The sequence below is a fragment of the Limanda limanda genome, chromosome 7 (assembly GCF_963576545.1).
Source record: "Limanda limanda chromosome 7, fLimLim1.1, whole genome shotgun sequence".
Taxonomy (NCBI): domain Eukaryota; kingdom Metazoa; phylum Chordata; class Actinopteri; order Pleuronectiformes; family Pleuronectidae; genus Limanda; species Limanda limanda.
In genome coordinates this window covers 6476901-6495726 of record NC_083642.1, presented here as the reverse complement: position 1 = coordinate 6495726, position 18826 = coordinate 6476901, and the positions used below count along the sequence as shown (strand labels likewise).

Sequence of the window (18826 nt, the reverse complement as noted above, 5' to 3'; positions counted from 1 at the left end):
CTCATACCAGGTTCTACCCATAAATGAGCTCTGCACTCGAGTCTCACTTTGTTAAATCTCAGCTGCAGCTCAACGCACACACACACACACACACACACACACACACACACACTTCCACCGCTTCACATTCAGCACAAAATGTAGAAGGTCATCGTATCTGTCTCCACTGACATCTAACTCCCGTGTCTTCAGCTCCATTAGCGAATCTCTCTTCCTCCCTTTCTCCCTTTCTCCCTTTCTCTCCACCCTTGTCTGGTGGAGTAGAACAGGGTGTATGACTTCAGGACGAGGTTTCGCATTCAGCGAGAGATCGGAGGAGCACTGGCTGCCTCTTAGTGCGTGGGTGCCAGAGAAACCTGTTGCCTGGCTACAACAGCACCTTTATCCTCCGGTTGCGATGGCGATGTCTCGGATATCACGTATGCGTGTGTGTGCAAATGTGCGTGTGAGTTTTTTGGCACGCCAACTTTTTCCGTGTGTCAGACTGTGTGTCTGTGCGACGTGTGCACGATTGTGTAAATTGTTTTTTTGCCGTGCATGCCTGGCTTTGTGTACTGATGCGTTTTTGCGTGTGTCTGTGAGAGTGAGCGGTGGAGGGAGGGGCAGGAAGGCGCTCCACCACCCACTCAGCAGGCCTTCCGCCCCCATGGCTGACTCCCCAAGACTCTGCGAGTAATTAGCTCAACATCTATCCATCTGTTCTTGGGAGGCGCAGTAAACATTAACACAACACATCAACATCAAAACGCGCAGGCTGGAGACATGACGCCTAAACATGTGAATCTTTAGCCCACACGCTTACAGCTCCAGCAGCCGATACACAGACTCTCTCATTCGATCTGATTCAAAGACCCAAGCAGCATCTGCACCCGGGTCCACGTGCACTGCACCGGCTCCTGCAACTCGATCCCAGGCTGCCACTGCGGAAGTGGAAGGCTGGAAAGCTGCCCTGAGACCCGCCTGGGAAACCAGTGAAAAAACAACCCAAAGACTACATTACACAATTAATCAATAAGTTAATGAGATCTCATTTTCTCTGGAAAATAGTATCCAGGGCAAAAAGTTCCCCCTCAGCCCTTTTTTCTACCGACTCCTGGAGAACAAGCTCCTGATATTACACTGTGGAAAAAAGAAAGCGGCCAGCAGGAAATTAAATTAAATTACCATCCTGATAGATTTATGTGACGCTTTACATTTTCATTGTGTTGTTTTCCTCTCAGAGTGGAGGCGGGCCCTGAGTTTGAAGAGAACAGTTAAACTCGGTGTGAAGACGAGACACAGAGGCAGAGGGAGAAAGTGAAGCGAAAGTTCCAGACGTCACACATAGGGTTGCAAAATTCCGGGAATATTCAAACTTGGAAACTTTCCATGGGAATTAACGGGAATATACAGGAATATACGGGAATTAACGGGAATAAACTGGAAATGTTGTGGGTAATTTATACTAACTGTATTTACCTTGTCATATACAGATATAAATATAAACATTTTGTTGTGTCATAGACTGATTTGAGCCCTGAGGAAACTTTGGGCACTTGACTATATGCTTCTGCATCGTTGTGTCATTCTTAACATAGGTCTTTGCACAGTATTTGCAAATGTACACAGCCTTTCCTTCTACATTGGATGAGGTGAAATGTCTCCACACATGAGATAGTGCACGTGGCATTGTTCTGTAGAATAAGATGAGAAAAAAGTTTGTAAAAAAACACTAATGCAATGCAATCGTCTGTAAAAATATTTTACAATTGATGGATAAATGAACGGAAATAGGCTAGATGAACAGATGAACAATCCTCAATCAGCATGTTAATATATTTTCCCCAGTAATATCATGGAAACTCACCTGACTAGTCCTGCACACTACAGCAGGCCTCAATAGCCCTGCTGTAGAGTGAAGGATGCTGGGAGTTATCTGTGCATGTGATGGAAGAATGCACAGTGGAGGATTGAAACTCAACGTGCAGCGTTTGCTTCATTCCATACATCTTTAAAATAGAGTTTTGAATGATGTTTTTGTTGCTCAGCGTTTAATTTGCTTATTTTTTTTTTTTTTCAAAATTCCCCAAATTCCCGACCTTAACTTCCCATGGAAAGTTTCCGGAAAGTTTCCGCCCCTTTGCAACCCTAGTCACACACTCCTGCATGGCTCCCTCTGTGGTTTGGCAGATCCATCAGTATAGCACGGAGACGCAGATTACTTTTGTTTGAATGAGGAGCACAGGCTGCTTTGTGGTCTTTTATTTCCAGTGCATACGTGTGTGCATCTTTGTGTAGCCCTGTGTGAAGTAGGTAGGAAACAGCTGGTAGCGTGGGCGCTGGAAGGAGGAGACTGTTTGTAACCACGTGTACGATTGTGTTCGGCAAATCCATAAATGTCTTTTGAGTATATATATATGCGTCTGTTACATTATGCTAATTAGCTTGTGTGTGCGCGTCTACTTATTGCGTGAGCTGTGTGTGTGCACATTCACCCCCGACTGCACCCATTCATCCACATACATGCATGTACGCTGGTAATTGAATGAAGCCGTCTACATTCCGCGCCCGCGCTCATTCCGAGTAAAGATTGAGGGCATCTCGGAGCTGTTGACACAGCTGGTGGAGCCATCTGGGTGCAGCGCCCGCCGCCCGGTGCCACCTCCATCCCCACAGTGCAGCGCTCATCACCCAGTGTCCATACCAATGACAGGGGACAAGGAGAACAGTGAGATAACGCTCGGCAAAGTCCGGCTCCGGCTCACACGGGGGGGGGGAGGTAGGTCATCTGTCGTCCTGAGGCTGCTTTGCATACGTCGGGTTCCTGTTCCACTTCCGGAGACAAATCATAGGTTGTACTCATTGCTGGGATGTTTCTTTTCCCCACAGAAGTAATTGTTTATCTGGATATGTCTCGTCCCCCCCCTGTCCCCCCCCAAACCACACCCCTGTGTGATGAGAGGGGAGAGGAGAGGGGAGGGGGTGCTCACAGATTAATGGAATGCACTGAGAGGGAGCACAGACCTACAGTAGCAGCACCTTGATTTATTTGCCACTTAGTGCTGATGAAGCTTCAAACTGCAGTAACACACACGTGTTGTCACGGCATTTTTCTCTATCAAGGTCTTTGTTGGTTTGTCGATGCTTGCATCTTGTTTAGCCTCGAGTGTATGTGTGTGTGTGTGTGTGTAGTTTTGCGTGTGCTCTTTTATTTCATTCATACATCTCCCGAACACGATTTCTTCCATATACTCTACACCTGCTTAAATTTAATTGCTTAAAGCTCTGTAATTCAGTGCAACCTTTATTTGTTATTTGTACCCTACGAGCCAGTGAAGCTACATTGTTCTATATTTGTATGTTTGTGCGCTTAGTGGCAGTTGGATGTTTTATAATAAATCGGGAGCGATAAGGACTGAAGTAGGAACATTCCTCGTGTTCCTTGCTCGGGTAATCAAAGCTTTTCATGATCACAAGAGGCAAATGGATGTTATTCATACCAGCACAACATTCCCTTTAAACGCCACCTATTATCCATAAGCTGTCAATTTAGGGAATTTGCCGAGGTAACCTAGTAACAATTTGCAGGCGGCAAATTGTTGAGTTTTGACTTGGTAAATACAGGCAGAGTTAATTGAGGGCATCGGCTCACCATGTGGGAGGACTTGACAAAATGCCACAAGTGTGTTACATGGGCACACATTGTAATTATCACACATATGCACGTACAAACACACACATGAATGAACGCAAACACACACACATACATACATTCCCAGGCACACACACACATTAGCAGATGCAGATAGTGACATAATGAGTGAGATTATGGCCGATTTCTGATCCCAGATTTGTCCTGGTTGTGTGTTGCGTTCGCTCCTCTGTGCTCGGACTCGGTTGTGTGTGTGTGTGTGTGTGTGTGTGTGTGTGTGTGTGAAGGTCACCACTCAGCTCTACTGTACTATACTCCTATTCCTCAACAACCAGCTGGCACGTCCCTCATAAAAGCCCTCGCAGCTGAGCCGCGGTTTCTAAGTGTCACTACCTCTCCACTACTGTACATCCAAGAAACCCAGGGCTTCCTGTCTATCTCTTACACCATCTCTTCTAACTCCACCTCCCCCCCCACCCCATGCGCTCTGTTTTCCCCCACAGAACCCGGATATCGTGCTCGTCCACTATTTGAATGTTCCGGCCATTGAGGATTGTGGGAAGCCATGCGGTCCGATCCTGTGCTCCATCAACACCGACAAGAAGGAGTGGGCCAAGTGGACCAAGGAGGAGCTCATCGGTCAGCTCAAGCCCATGTGTGAGTATTTGAATAATCCCATTCAGAACTATACATTCATCTGTATTGTTGTCGTCCTTGTCTCAACGTTTATCCAAAGCCTTTGATATAAAAACTCCTCTTTTTTTTAGAGTTTCTTTTTATAGTTTTTTTATTATCTAAATGCATAACAAGATTAAAGCATAGTGGCTGTTGTTTTTGTCTGAGCATTTCATGTCCAGTCCTATTAGCTGGTAGCTGGTACACTAAGTGCCCTCAGCACCTCAGTCAGAAAGCATCTTCGGCCAGTGCATCCCACACTGTTATATGAGTGTGTTCTCCTCCTGGAGCCATCTGCTAGTTACGGGTCAAAGTCCAGCTCTTCCCCCAGACCTCTGGCACCACTCCGGCCAGGCTTGAGAGTGCGCCTCCTCTCTGGCCCATGAAGGAAGTCAAGACAGAGGAGGGCAGCGAGCTGGTTATTGATTCTTGTTAGTGCGTGGGAGGCGAGCAAGAATGTTTTACTCACCAGAAATCCCCCCTTCCTCTCTTCCTCTGGCTCTCTTCCTCCTCAATGGATTGATTCCTGTCGTTATAAGCTTTTTTTTGTAATGCTCTGCGGGATTCACTACGTGTGTGTTTATGAGTCTTAACACCGGCCCAAACACTGAGGCAATGTTTTGGAAAGAGTCAAGGTTTGTCTGATAATGATAATAGCCAAATGGGGCTGCTGGGCCGTTTGAAAATCTTTCAGCGAGCTGTTAAGAAACCTTTAACAACCGGACTGTGATCCGGGTGCGTCTGGCAGGAGCCGGCAGGCCTGTGTGACTGATATTCCGATGGCCAATTATTGGTGATGTGTCCAGGTAAAGAGGAACGTGTCAGCAGCTTTACAAGCACACAGGCGAGCTGGCTGCATACTGACAAGCCAATCCAGACCAGCATCACTGTTCTCCTCCTCACTGCACTGCTCAGTATCAGTTTTAGGGCAAATCTGAACATAAAGCTTCACCTCGGGACAGCAAACCGAGCAACAACAGCCTTACTGTATTCATTACATCTGTGGCTTAATGTAAAAAAAAAAAAACAAGCACAATTTGCAGTAATGCTTAAAGTCATTAACTTTGGGAGTTGTTGGGACAAAGACGGCGAGTGTGAGATGCCTCCGAGCTGCCAGGCGAGATGAGGGAGCAACATAAAGAGCAAAAAAAATCCCTCTCCTGCTGTCTGTCGTTGCTTTCTATTTTCCTCCTCCTCTCTGTCCCCGTGTCTTTCCCTTGGAGGAGCCAGCGTGTCAACACAAGCCCAGTGGTGGAGCAACAGTGCCACCTAGTGGTTTCATGAGAAAACAACCCCCTCCCTTTCCCAATAAGGGGAGCGCAGACTTGCAGTTATGAAGTCATGCTGTATTATCTATGCGTTCTTTCATGTTAAATTAAGTTATGCTCTTCTCATTAAACAGGGAAATAAACTTGCATTAATTAGTTTTTATATTTCTGAGAATTTTCACAGATAAATAAGTAAGATTTTAATTTTCCCTTTGTCAAGAATCAAATTCTGTAGTTTGACATTGGTGCAAGATCTCACAATAGACGTTTGACTCTGGGTCACTTATGGTTTGTTTGTTCTTAAATTACTGTTATATAATTAAGAGGGTTCCAATTTCACCAGCAGACTCTTACCAGCAAACAAACCCTTAGTTAAATATCAAATAGTTGTTTTTAGAACAATGTCAACTTTTCAGTATAATTGCCCTCTTCCCTCTCGCTTTGCTCTTCCCTTTGCTTCTTCCTCTCAAGACAGTTCAGTGCATGAGCCATTTGACACATCTAATGATACCAAAAAAACAACAACAACAAAGGAAAGATTTGGATTTCATGGATCAGTTGAGTTTTTCCCATCTCCCCATGATAAAAAACACCCGTGCTCTCAGTCACAAAACTTTCCCATGCACGGATGCACCCACGCCGCGGTTTAAATACAAGTCCCGTGAAACATGGCCTTGTCCGACCTTGTCCTCCTTAACACCCCGCGGTATTTGATGAGGAAGATACGCAGCAGAGGGGGTGAGACGGGGGGGGGGGGTAAGAACAGTGGCATCACTACTCAGTCACGCTACAGTTCCACAGACAAGGCAGCCAGCTTGATTCACTCTCTCGGTCTATTGCTATAAACACGCGGCGCTCTCCCCAGCCGTGCCCCCGGCCTGCTGACAGATAGCGCATGAGCGGCTTTAACAAATACCCAGACAGACAGAAGGCCTATCTCCAGGCCAGACAGACAGAGGGAACCTCGGAACAAAAGACCAAGGCGAGACACACAGGGCTGGACATCTTATAAACTATTGCACTCCGCTGTCCCATATAGTGCCCAGTGGCGCAGAGACAGCCAGATGGGATATGCATGTGTCCCACAGATCGACTGCATTTGTCATTAGGGCTGTGTGATGCTGCTCATGACAGGATGCAGTCATCGGGATGATGATGGGACTGGGTTGCTGTGTGGTGCCTGTGCTGTCGCTGCCACTGGGATTAAGCCCAGTGGCACTGCTTCTGTCACGTCTGCTTTGGAACATAACCCTCATGTGAGAGTGAGGCGGACAGGCAGACACGGTGGTAACTGTACCTCAACAACCCCCGAGTCTCAGAGGGTGACGTCTGTCTGGATGACGGAGGGATGTGGCAATTCTGGCATAAGGGATCAGGGTCGTTTGGACATATAGTGATGGCACTGCATGGTGGACTGTCACACAAGGCTCCCATGAAAAGATTTATTTATGTTTGATGGGTTTAAAATGCTTCCTAACCAGGTTTATGCTGTACACATATTGTTATTGTGTATTTAAAACACTTTAAATTAAATCTCCTTACTTGTTTCATTTATGTTTGACAGACACATTAAAAGTAAAATTCAATTTAAATCCCGGAGGCAGATCAGTCGAATGGATGCTCCTCTGTTCTGCGTTCTTGTTTGTGTTAGCAGTACTAGCATCACCTCACACCTGGTGTTTTAATTACACCGTGTCAGGATGTGAACGGTGACTCAAGCATCACCGTCAAATAAGATCTCTAGACACGTTTGTGGAGTAATTATTTTTACATTTGATGAAAGTTTCCTGTCACATTTGGGGTCCAGTCATTTTTTTGCTAAAGCTCACTCCCTGTAGATTAATGGATTATTAAAATCTGAGTTTACAACAGATCAAAAAAATGCTCCTGTTTGTGTTTCTTTAACCTGCCACCGTGAGGTTTCTGTGCAGCGTGTGATCCGAGCTGGATCACAGTCTCTCTGCTGCCATCTGCTGGTGACCGGCCGGTTAATCTGCCGAAAGGATCTTGGAGCTTTCAAGTTCGATCCTTATCACAGTCATGCAATCATGTTTCCCAGCTTTTTTTTGTGAAAGTTCTCATTAACTATCTGTGTCTTTAATCTGCCTTATGCTCGCCCTCGTATTCTATCTCCTCTTATCAGATGAGTGGGAACAGACATGCACCAAAGGATGTATGGTGAAACCTCCCCTCTCTTTAGATACATATATATATATACGTGTGGGAAATGTATCTAAAAAAAGGTGCTGAAGTGGGAAGAACTTGAATTAAACTTGGCTTGATTTTGTTTGATGGTCTAAATATGCTTCGCTTCCGAACATTTACATTTCCGTACCGGTTGAGAGCCTGTGCACTGCAGCACTCAGCGGTGTCTCCTTCCACCTGATAGCCACTAAAACCACTATCTGTCTCATCAGAGGTGTTGGCTGTTTAACAAGTGGAGCGGAGAAAAGGTATTAGGAGGAGCTCGCGAGGTGTGACTGAGGCAGCGAGTGGAGCTTCACAGGAGCAAGCCTCTCTTTCTCCTTTTGGTGCCGCGGCTGATCTGGCAGCAGCTCGGTGATGTCCCCCCCCCCCCTTCCCAAGGGCTCCCCCTGTCTGAACATACTCATATAGATTCGGGGTAAGGGTGGAGGGCGGAAGGATTGATGTTACTGTCACCTTCAGCAGCACTCGCACAGGGGAGGCTACAGATGCTGACACATGGGAGGGAGAGAGGCACAATAGGGAATGAACAGTGCACAACACAAGGCTTGACATTACAGTGAGGTGAGAGAAAAGCGACTGCTCATGTCTGGACCGAGGAGACAAGAGACATCGGTACAAGGAGGAAAGATGCTGGAGTTTATAGTAAGGATGGGAATTGGCAAAAATGTGACGATTCAATAGTATTGCGATATTTGGGCTACGATTCAATAGTATTGCGATTCTGCGATATGTTGCGATACTGCAAGTATTGCGTTTCGATTCTGCGATATATTGCGATTCATGTCCCCAATATTATTCAAAGGCATTACAAAAAATGAGGAAAATAAGACTGCTCACCTCACTTCAAATGTCACATTTAATTCTGTGAAAAACATTGTCTTCTACACATTAACTGAAGTGCAAAAACTTTGTCCTTGAATATTCAGGACCTTTGTAATTATTTTCTGAATAGGAGACCTCTCACATGAACACTGAGCTCCCAGCACATAACTTACAATTATTTAAATACAAAACAGTAACATAAAGCAGACGTAATAGAGTAACATAAACCTGAGAATAATCATATAAATAAGAGAAACCTAGAGCTTCAATCAAATTGAGAAAAATAAACAAATGTGTACTACTAGAGTCCAGTCCAGTTGGCTGCAAGGTCATGACACAAAATGTTACATTCATTTGTGAATATTGGCATTTTTGTTCAGAAAAAGGAGTTGGTCAACATGCTCAGATGTTGCTCAGATGCTCGGGGCTGTTACATATATAATTGTAAAAAAATTGCAATACTTTGTGCTACAGTATCGATGGTATCGCGGGCGCAAAATATCGCGGTACTGAACAGAATCGATTTTTTCCCCCACCACTAGTTTATAGGGATTTCAAAATAAAGGGGAAAGCGGACAGAGCATGGAAATGAAGAATAGTCGGAGCATGTATATGAATCCAAAAGTAATGCTTCTCTAATAAATGAAATTACATTATTTTCTTCGGCCACTTTGTTTCCATTCAGGACAAACCAAAGTTTTCTATTGCATCTTTCTAACTTTGGCATTTCAGAGGAGTCCAGTGAGCCAGTGGAGGCGCACTGGCAGGTAGACACAGAGGCCAGTGGGTGGGGCGGGGGGGGGGGGGTTGGCGTGGCTGGTGGTCTGTTGGGCTGGCTGACGTCTCTGTCTCCTCCTCTCTCCCGGCAGTTCATGGCATCAAGTGGACTTGCAGCAATGGGAACAGCAGCTCTGGCTTCTCAGTGGAGCAGCTAGTGCAACAGATTCTGGACAGCCACCAAACTAAGCCACCTCCCCGGACTCACAACTGCCTCTGCACGGGCACCCTGGGTAAGGGCGAGCGGGTGGGGCGGAGCTTGTTCTCAAGAGGGGAACTTGAGAATTCAATGAGATAAGCACAAAGGCCATAAAGATACTGTTTGTTAGACGGTAGAGCAGACGAGGTGGCTGAGGTCTTTTTTTACTGGCAGGTGATTTATACTGAAATTGAGTTTCCGGGGTTATTGCTTTCTTTTTTTTTGTTTGTTTGTTATTGTTTTGTTTACTGATAACCGTGTCAGGGCCATATCTGAAATAGCCAAGCTGTTCTCAAATGTCACGCTAGTCAATCTTATATTTTAAGCGGTGTGATTTCACTTTGGCTATAATTCAGGGGGGAAACATGTAGAGCAGCGGTTTAGAGATAGATAAAAACTTTATTATTTGTCTGTAACGAATTTGCGTTTTTATTTCTGATGGTAACAAGTCATGGAAAATGTCCCATACGCTTCGATCTCTTTAGACTATAAAGAAAGGTTAGTTTTATCTCCCCTGAAAGAAAACCAGTCTGCCACAGACTGATAAATACGAAAGGAAAACAAGTCATCCATCTTTGTTTCAGCTCCTCTCAGTGTTAGTTTCATCCAATTTTCAAGTCCACTCAAGTTTTGTCTTCTCTGTCCTCACTCCTTTCTTCACCCTCCTCTTCCATCCAAATCCCCAACGTCTTCTCCTCTGTTTCTCCTCCTGTAGGTGCAGGAAGCAGCGTGCACCACAAATGCAACAGCGCCAAACACCGCATCATCTCCCCCAAGGTGGACCCCCGCTCCGGTGGCTACAGCAGTGCCCACTCCGAGGTGCAGAACAACGACGTGTCGGAGGGGAAGACCGAGCACAATGCCCACGGTGGCGGCAAAAGCTCCGGGGGAGGGGGCAGTGCCAGGGAGAAGCGCAACGGCAAAGTCCACAAGCCCGTCCTGCTGCACCAGAACAGCACCGAGGTGTCGTCCACCAACCAGGTGGAGGTCCCCGACACCACGCAGAACTCGCCCGTCTCCATCAGCAGCGGCGGCCTCAACAGCGACCCGGACATGGCCGACAGCCCCGTGGTGACCGGCATGAGCCACGTGGCCTCCGTCATGTCCGGCCTGTCCCAGAGTGTCTTCATGTCCGAGGTCACCGGGGATCCCGTGTACGGCATGTCTCCCACCGGGGGTCCCAACACCCACCTGATGGGCGCAGACGCCGCCTCACAGGGCCTGGGGCTGTCCGTGACCTCCGACCGTCACAAGTTTGCCTTCCCCGGCGGCGGGGGGGTGGGGGGGGAGCCGGGCACCACCGCGGCGGGAGACAGCCTGGCCATGATGACCGCGGCCGGGGTGTCGGAGGAGCTGGTGCTCTCCAGCAGTCTGGACGCTGGAGGCATCAAGATCCCGGAGACCAACATGAACTTTGACCCCGACTGCTTCCTGAACAACCCCAAACAAGGGCAGACCTACGGAGGCAGCGCCATGAAGACAGAGGGCAACTCTTCCTCGACCTCTTCTTCCTGTGGCGGCGGCAACGGCACCAACGGCACTCACCAGCGCTCGCCCGCCATGCCGGACAACGCCTACATCTTCAACTCGGCCTTGGTGAAGAACATCAAGACAGAAGACACGTCCTTCGAGCAGCAGCTGGCACACGAGAGCGGCTACCAGGTGGGGGCGGTAGTGAACTGTGGCAGTGGGGGGGTGGCGGTGGCATCTGGTGCTGGCTCGGGCCAGGGCAGCCTGAGTCTGGCCCCGGGGGGCGCCCTGCTTCCCTCTGGTGGGGGTCTCAGTCCTAGCACCACCCTGGAGCAGATGGACTTCAGTGCCATCGATGCCAAGCAGGACTACACTTCCAGCTCCAGCGCGGTGAGCTACGGTCAGGCCATGTCCAGTCCTCACATGCAGCACCAGAGCCGCTCCCCCAGCTTCTTCCTCCAGGACGCCTCTCAGACCGGCCAGCCGCAGCAGGGGCGGCCCGGCATGGGCCAGAAGACACACCTGATGGAGCACAACTCTCACGACTCTGGAGCGTACATGGGGATGCAGGTGGTGAAGACGGACTCCCCCGGCACCAACGGCCACCTGCACCACCACCACCACCAGGGCCACCAGAGCCAGCACAGGGCCAACTGTAACGGAGGCTCGCCCACGGAGGGTCCCGGCCACGCTGGCTCTCTCCAGCTGCTGCAGTACCAGGGGAGCTTTCCTGGACTGGGCAGCGAGCACGAGGAGGTGGTGGGTCTGGAGCAGCAGGGCAGCGTGGGCTCGGTCCAGGCCGGAGCCTCCGAGAACGGAGCGGAGAACATGCTCAAGCCAGGAGACCACATCCAGGCCTGTGGGGCAGGAAACGGAGAGGGAGGAGGCGCAGAGCACTACATGCAACAGGCTTCGGATGGTGGTGGAGGAGGGAATGGAGGTGCAGGAGAAGGAGTAGCCATTCATAATGGAAACAACAACGATGGCAGCGGCCGCTCCCAGCAGCAGCAGCAGCAGCAGCTGCAGCCGCTCCTCCAGGGCAGCAGCATGGTCCAGGGACTCTATAACTCCGTCGGCCCCCATCAGGGGCTCGGGGGAGGAGCCAGCAACGGGGGGGCAGGGGGCACAGGCATGGAGATCAGCTTGGATCACTTTGACATCTCTTTTGGAAACCAGTTCTCTGACCTCATCAATGACTTCATCTCAGTGGACGGCAGCGGAGCCACCATGTCAGCCGGAGGAGCCCTGTACGCTCACCAGCTCGTCACGTCCCACAGCTCCGACAGCCAGAACCCAGCCGGCGGCCCCCCCCAGCAGGGCCAGGAGGACGGGGGGCCGAGGGGGTCCGGGTACAGCGGCTCGGAGCTCTGCCTTCAGTCCTGCTGCAGTCCCCAGTCTCTGAGCGCAGGGGGCGGAGCCGGGGGAAACACAGATGCAGGGTCGTTGTCCTACATGAATGTAGCGGAGGTGGTCTCTGCAGCGGTGGCTCAGGGGGCTCTGGGGATGCTCCAGGCCACGGGGCGGCTCTTCATGGTCACTGACTACTCTCCTGAGTGGTCCTACCCTGAGGTGAGTCACTGGACACTTCACATCCACTGTTTTATCAGGGTTTCTTTCACTTATAACGTATGCACCAGATGTTAGGTCATGAGAAATCCACAGAGTTCTCCATTTTGAAACGGAGCCGTCCAATAGTTTTAAATAAAGTTCAGCCCATTTCTTTCCAAGTGGAAACAAAAGTAAAATAAATACTAATTGATATCTGGCTTTCTATGTTTTGCTATGTTTGTACTTCTATTGTATTCTGTGACTGGGTTTGAAAGACACTTTAGAAACAAAGTTTTACGTTATTTTATAGTATATATAATTATTATATCTAAACTAGATATCCTGTACGTTCTCAATATTTTTTACTATGTTTTCAAACTTAAGATTATTATAAATATCATTATTTATATACATCGTGGCTTGGAATAGGAAAGTACAACTTTTGGGTTCATAGTTACAATTAAGATCATTTAAAACAAAAAAAAAGTTTTTAAATGAAAAGGAGGAGCCCTATTCATGGCTGTTTTGTCTTAGTCTCTTGTTCCCTTAAAACAACAACAAATTGAATTGGGATATTCATTTAAAATAAAGTTTTAACCATAATATACAAGCTAAAAAAAATCTATCTTTCAATGATGCAGAAACAGAGGAAAAACTGAACCTGCTGCACACAAGGTTAAATCCATATTTTTACTGCCCTTAGAAAAGACTTCACCTGCAGGAGGAAGTGTTGTTGCTATACATTGATTTATTTGTGGCTGCCCTTGATTTCATACCAGGCATTATCTCTTGCTTTGGGTGATCAGATCCCAGGTGGACGGCTCTGTGTATGTGTGTATGTGAACCTGCCCATTGCCACACTGAAAGACCTTGAGACACAATATTCTGTGTTTGGATGACATTAAAAGATAGATGTAGTTAAATGTAAAGGGTGTGAGACATTTCATGTTGGTGTATTAACAAGCAAACATCTGTCTCAGTCAATAGGTGTTTTAAGAGGTGTTAAAAAGGACGTCAGAGATACAGACCATAAAAACCAAACCCATTATCATTTGCAGCAGTCGTTTGTTTTGACAGAGTAGAGGACAAATCCATCTGGATGTGATTAGCAATTTTTGAGAGCTGCTGTTTCCAGCTGAATAGTAAACACATCCCCAAATATTAGGCAGGAACTGTTACTCACCCTGAAGTTTGTTTCAGTGTGTGGGCTTTTGTGTTCTCTATCAATAAAGATGCATATTTCAACCCGTCACCTCACGCTCCTCTCAGTGGCCATCAGTTAAACCACTACAGGTCTCTGTGTTTAAGACGACCAGCTCCGGACCAGTGCCTCATTCTAATACAGCAAAAAATTTAACAATTTTATATTTTCAAGTTTATGAAAAAAGGATTATGCATATACCAATATATATCCCCCTGAACCCAATAGACCTTAGATTCACTCCACCATGATGATGTACGTTTATTACATTATCCCATTAATTTTAACCACCTCCTTATCTGTCTGCTTGTAATGTTACCACTCCGACCACTAGGTGTCACTGCTCACATGCTCACGTTTGTTCCATAAGTGAAAGATTATACATAACCAGCAAATATGAACAGCCATAGATAAAACTGTGATATATTTTAAATGGGATATCACTACATACTGATTGTGCTGTAATGATTCGATATAGATGTAAGAAAACTGAATTATTCACCTGAATGGAGATTTATATAACCTACACAGCATCTGGCTACATTATGCATATCTTAGGGAAAACAAAATTATTTTATACACTTTTTTACCAGGATTTCTTCCATTTCTTTGTTTCATTGCCTGGAGGTTAAAGGTCACCACTTGTAGTTACGTTGTGCACAGGGTAATGCTCTTTCCAGTGTAATCCCATCTTCCAGCCACTGGATGGTGACATAGTGGTGTAATATCAGGGTTGGTTGAGTAAATAGAATTAGTGCATTGAAGTAAACGTAGTGCTGCACATGATGGCAGCAGAGATCAGCTCATGGAAGATGCTTTCTTTTCCTTGGTGCTATTCTCATCTTTGCCCACTAGATGGCAGAGTACACTTAAGATGAGCTCGTTTTAACCAGTTGTCCCGTTTTGCAGGGCGGAGTTAAGGTGCTGATCACTGGGCCATGGCAGGAGGCCAGCACAAACTACAGCTGTTTATTTGACCAGATCTCAGTCCCAGCTTCTCTCATCCAGCCGGGGGTGCTGCGCTGCTACTGCCCAGGTGAAGCAGGAGGACACTCACTCACACGTTGTGTCAGCAAAGTCACATTCTACACGTTATTAATACAATGAATATTATTTGGGAGGAGTTTGAGTGACAGGTGTATTCATAAAACCATTTTATCTTATATATATATATATATATACATTATTAGCTTTATTTTCCATATTTGCAGTTTATATTTAGTTTTTATTGTGGATTCATATAAATTTACAAATGTATCTGTTATATTTCATAAACTACTGTAGTTCTAAGCAATCAAATATGTATTCTTACAGAAATGAATAAACCAGTTTATTTTTTATGACCAGGTAAAAATGTACCAATACAGTAAAATGTTTATCTTAAGAACTACATCTGACATTCTGACCATTAAATATTGATGCTGTGTATAAACCGTACATGCACTGATCTCTCATCCTCCCCCCCCCCCCCCCCCCCCCTCCAGCTCATGACACAGGTCTGGTGACCCTTCAGGTGGCCGTCAGTAGCCAGATCATCTCCAGCTCGGTGGTGTTTGAGTACAAGGCCCGAGCTCTTCCCTCTCTGCCGTCATCTCAGCACGACTGGCTCTCGCTGGATGGTACGTCTCTTTTCAGTTTTACATTTGGTCCCTCGACCCCCCGACTCTCTCTCTATCAGGATTTCTGTACTTTCTCCCTCTCTCTCTCCCCACTAATGATTCTTCTGTCTGGCTCCACAAACCTCCTGCTGCTGCTCATTTCGTTAATTTTGATTGATGTGCTGCTGAATCATCATTATTACGCCACAAATCACTTGCTTTTAACTAATTTCTCAAAAGATACACATTCGTAAGCACCAGTTCTCCCTGAAGCCTGAAACGTTTATGGCAGCGGTTAAATGCTTGAGTTGTAGATGTTGTTTGTACAGTGGGGGAAATAATCATTCAACACATCAACATTTTTTATGATTAAAAACCAACGCAGGCAAACACAACTTCCAGAAACCCACACTGATAAAAAAATCACAACATTAGCTCAATTATTAAAGGGTCGTTTTGTGAAAGCCTTTATTTGCAATGACAGCTTCAACCTCAGTTCGGACCTTTCTATTCTTCCTGATCATTCTGGGGTTGTTTGCCCTCATGTGGATGTTGATCTTCTGTTGGGTGTAAATCTGTAGATTGACTTGGTCGTTCCTAATCATCTTCCTCTGGAATCAAATGAACGTCTGCAGCGTGTTTTGGATCTTTGTCCTGCTGGACGGTCTCATCCTCATCCTCCTGTTTGATGGCAGCAGATTCATGAGAAGAATTTTCAACTCCATATCTCCATGCGTCTTTCCATTCAATACTATTGATTCTGCCAGTACTATTAGGAGAGAAGCAGCCCATCAATAGTCTATGGCTCTTAGGCTCCTCCTCTGACAAACCTACTGACCCCCAGTGAGAAGTGTGTGAGGATGGTGGAGTGATGTTCTTTCCACTTGCAGATGATCTCTACAATGGTGCATCTAGATGTTGAAAGATTACCAGGGCTCAGAAACCTTATGTAGAAGGTCAATGTAGAAGATCATGTCTCTTGTGTGACAGTTTTTCATAAATGATTTGTAATCTTGTGTTCAGAGATGGGTACGCTTGCTTTTTCTTCGACCTATTAACGTTCACTAACTGCCTTGTCTTGCCTTAGTGCACCCCAGAACATTCAATACTTTTGTCCCTGTGTCGTCTTCTTTATTAAAACCTTAGTCCTGGATTGTAATGTGTCTTCTTATTGTGAATTCTTGGGGTGAATACCAATGTCTTATCAAATATGAATTTCTGCATTGGAGCATGTGTTTAATAAAGAAGTATTCACATGTTAAATGTATTTTCCCAACTGTAAGATAAAACCTTATGGACATTTGAGCGTTTTACACTCTTGCTATGTTCTACATTATATGAATATTAGGAGAAAAAATCTTACTGCCCAGCCAAGTGAAGCCTATTTAAGAGTTACCTCTGTTGTACTAAAATGTTAGTAAGACATTTTTCATTTTTTCACTTTGCAGCATCTTCCTCTGAAAAGTGCAAATTAAATCATATTCAAAGTTTCGGATCAGGTCAGATTGTCTAAGTTGTCTCATCTTGCAGTCAGCCAGTAATATCGCTCGATGTATATACAGCAGTGCAAATGGAAATGACAGATTTTGTATAGATGTATTATTCATTGTATTTATATGCGATTCCATCACAGTATGGAAAGCTTTTGTAAATCTGCATTTAAGAGGAGTTCTACATGAGACAATAGATGCTGCAGGGCTGGCAAATTTCCATTCTGTTCAAATCCGAGTTAAGTCTGTGAGTCAGGAGACCTTCTGTAGGCATGTTCAGCAGAATATAATGAACGTGTGAGTAATTGTATGTTTGTGTGTGTGTGTGTTTGTGTGTGTGTGTCTGTGTGTGTGTGTGTGTGTGTGTGTGTGTGTGTGTGTGTGTGTGTGTGTGCGTGTTTTGCTGGTGAGGCATTGCTGCAGTACTTCAGCATTGACAGGATAAAGTAGGGCACGGTGAAGCACAGGCTCACAGGACAGCTGCATTGCAGACGGCTCTTGAGGGAGTGGGAGTGAGTAATCGAGAGCTGGCGGCTCCCATGCACAGCAGCACCAGTGGATCCCTCCGCCATTCATACCCTACTGCCTCACTGGCCCATTCACAGAACCAGTTAAGGAGGAGCTGACTGTCTCAGGGAGAACACAGCCCACCCTATTACCTTACTTATATTAACCCCTTGTCTGCTTTCGCTCCCTGTTTGTTTCATGGCGATGTGCAATGTTGTGTTGGAGAGAAGGCGAAGGCAAGAGGAGGTTCACAAAGTTTAGTAATTTGCACTGGAATCTTCACTTGTTCACAAGTTTTTCTTGGATTTTATCTTAATTCTGTTGCGTTGGTTCTGGTAAATCATGTGGTTATTAGAAAAATGGCATTTGTGATTAACTAAAAACAGCTTAAACTAAATTGTAGATCAGATAATTTGTGCTTGGTTTCATATGTGCATATACCAGTTATGCAACTTCATATCTAACTGATGTGTGTGCATCATTTCGACGTGTGTCACAACATAGAAACACACACACACAACTTAAAAGTGTCCCTGCAGGTTTCAGCAGATGCGTGCCTGACCTCCAGGTTCAGCACCAGCGCTCAGTGGACAGCGACTCTGGCACAAAAGCGAAACTTTCAAAATCGCAGGAGGAGAAAATTCAATTCCCCTCGTTCCACTAAGTCCATCTATCATAAGTTATTTCAGAAGTAGGGCAGGATGTAATCACCGGGGTGTGTGTGCACTCATCGATAATGTCAACAGTCTTGCAGCACGACAGGGGAAAGAAGCAGAGAGGGTCGCACATCTAATGGAGTAATGATCCTTTGCCGTTTATTTGTGCACCTCCACATTCCTCCTGTTCTATCCCCCTGTTCTATCCACGTGTGACTGTTCAAACTCCCGGTGTTTTAACCCTTGCAGCCCGGGCACTCACCTGATTAACCACGGGGCTGTTTGTCACCTACGTTATGAAAGTGTGGGTCCGCACGGCCCCAACAACACACAGCAGCTTTGTGAGTTTGCTCTCCCGTGGAAGACTCGCTGTGCTGTGATGTGCTAATGGCACAGCTGCCTGCCTGCCTGCCTTGATTTGTCATAATGCAGAGTGGGGGAAGGGGGCGCGTTTTTTTTTTTTTTCTTCCTCTGCAGCACTGCAGGTACGGAGCCACGGGCAGGCAGGACGCGCACAGGCTGCCGGAGCCGCACAACACTCACCCACCGTCCGCCCCCCCCTCCTCTCCTCTCCCACCGATCGCTCCAAAAGTCCCCGATTACTCCTGCAACAACAACAACAACAACAACGACAACAACAACAACAACAACAAAAAGAGAAAGACAAACGACCCGAGCCCTGGGAGACTTTCGCCAAATCTCATCCCCGGATATGCTGCATGCAGCCCGGCTGCTGGTGTGCAGGCAGCGCAGTGACTGACTGGCACCGGCGTGAC

At 46.5% G+C, this 18826-nt stretch overlaps 1 protein-coding gene across 1 annotated transcript in view; it reads left to right on the top strand.

The window, feature by feature from the left end:
- camta1a (calmodulin binding transcription activator 1a) overlaps positions 1-18826 on the top strand; it is a 294400-nt gene that overhangs the window by 257017 nt on the left and 18557 nt on the right. The window contains 5 exon segments of the mRNA XM_061075151.1: positions 4135-4288; positions 9474-9614; positions 10296-12619; positions 14709-14835; positions 15284-15418. Of these exon segments, the coding sequence (XP_060931134.1) occupies positions 4135-4288; positions 9474-9614; positions 10296-12619; positions 14709-14835; positions 15284-15418 (2881 nt within the window).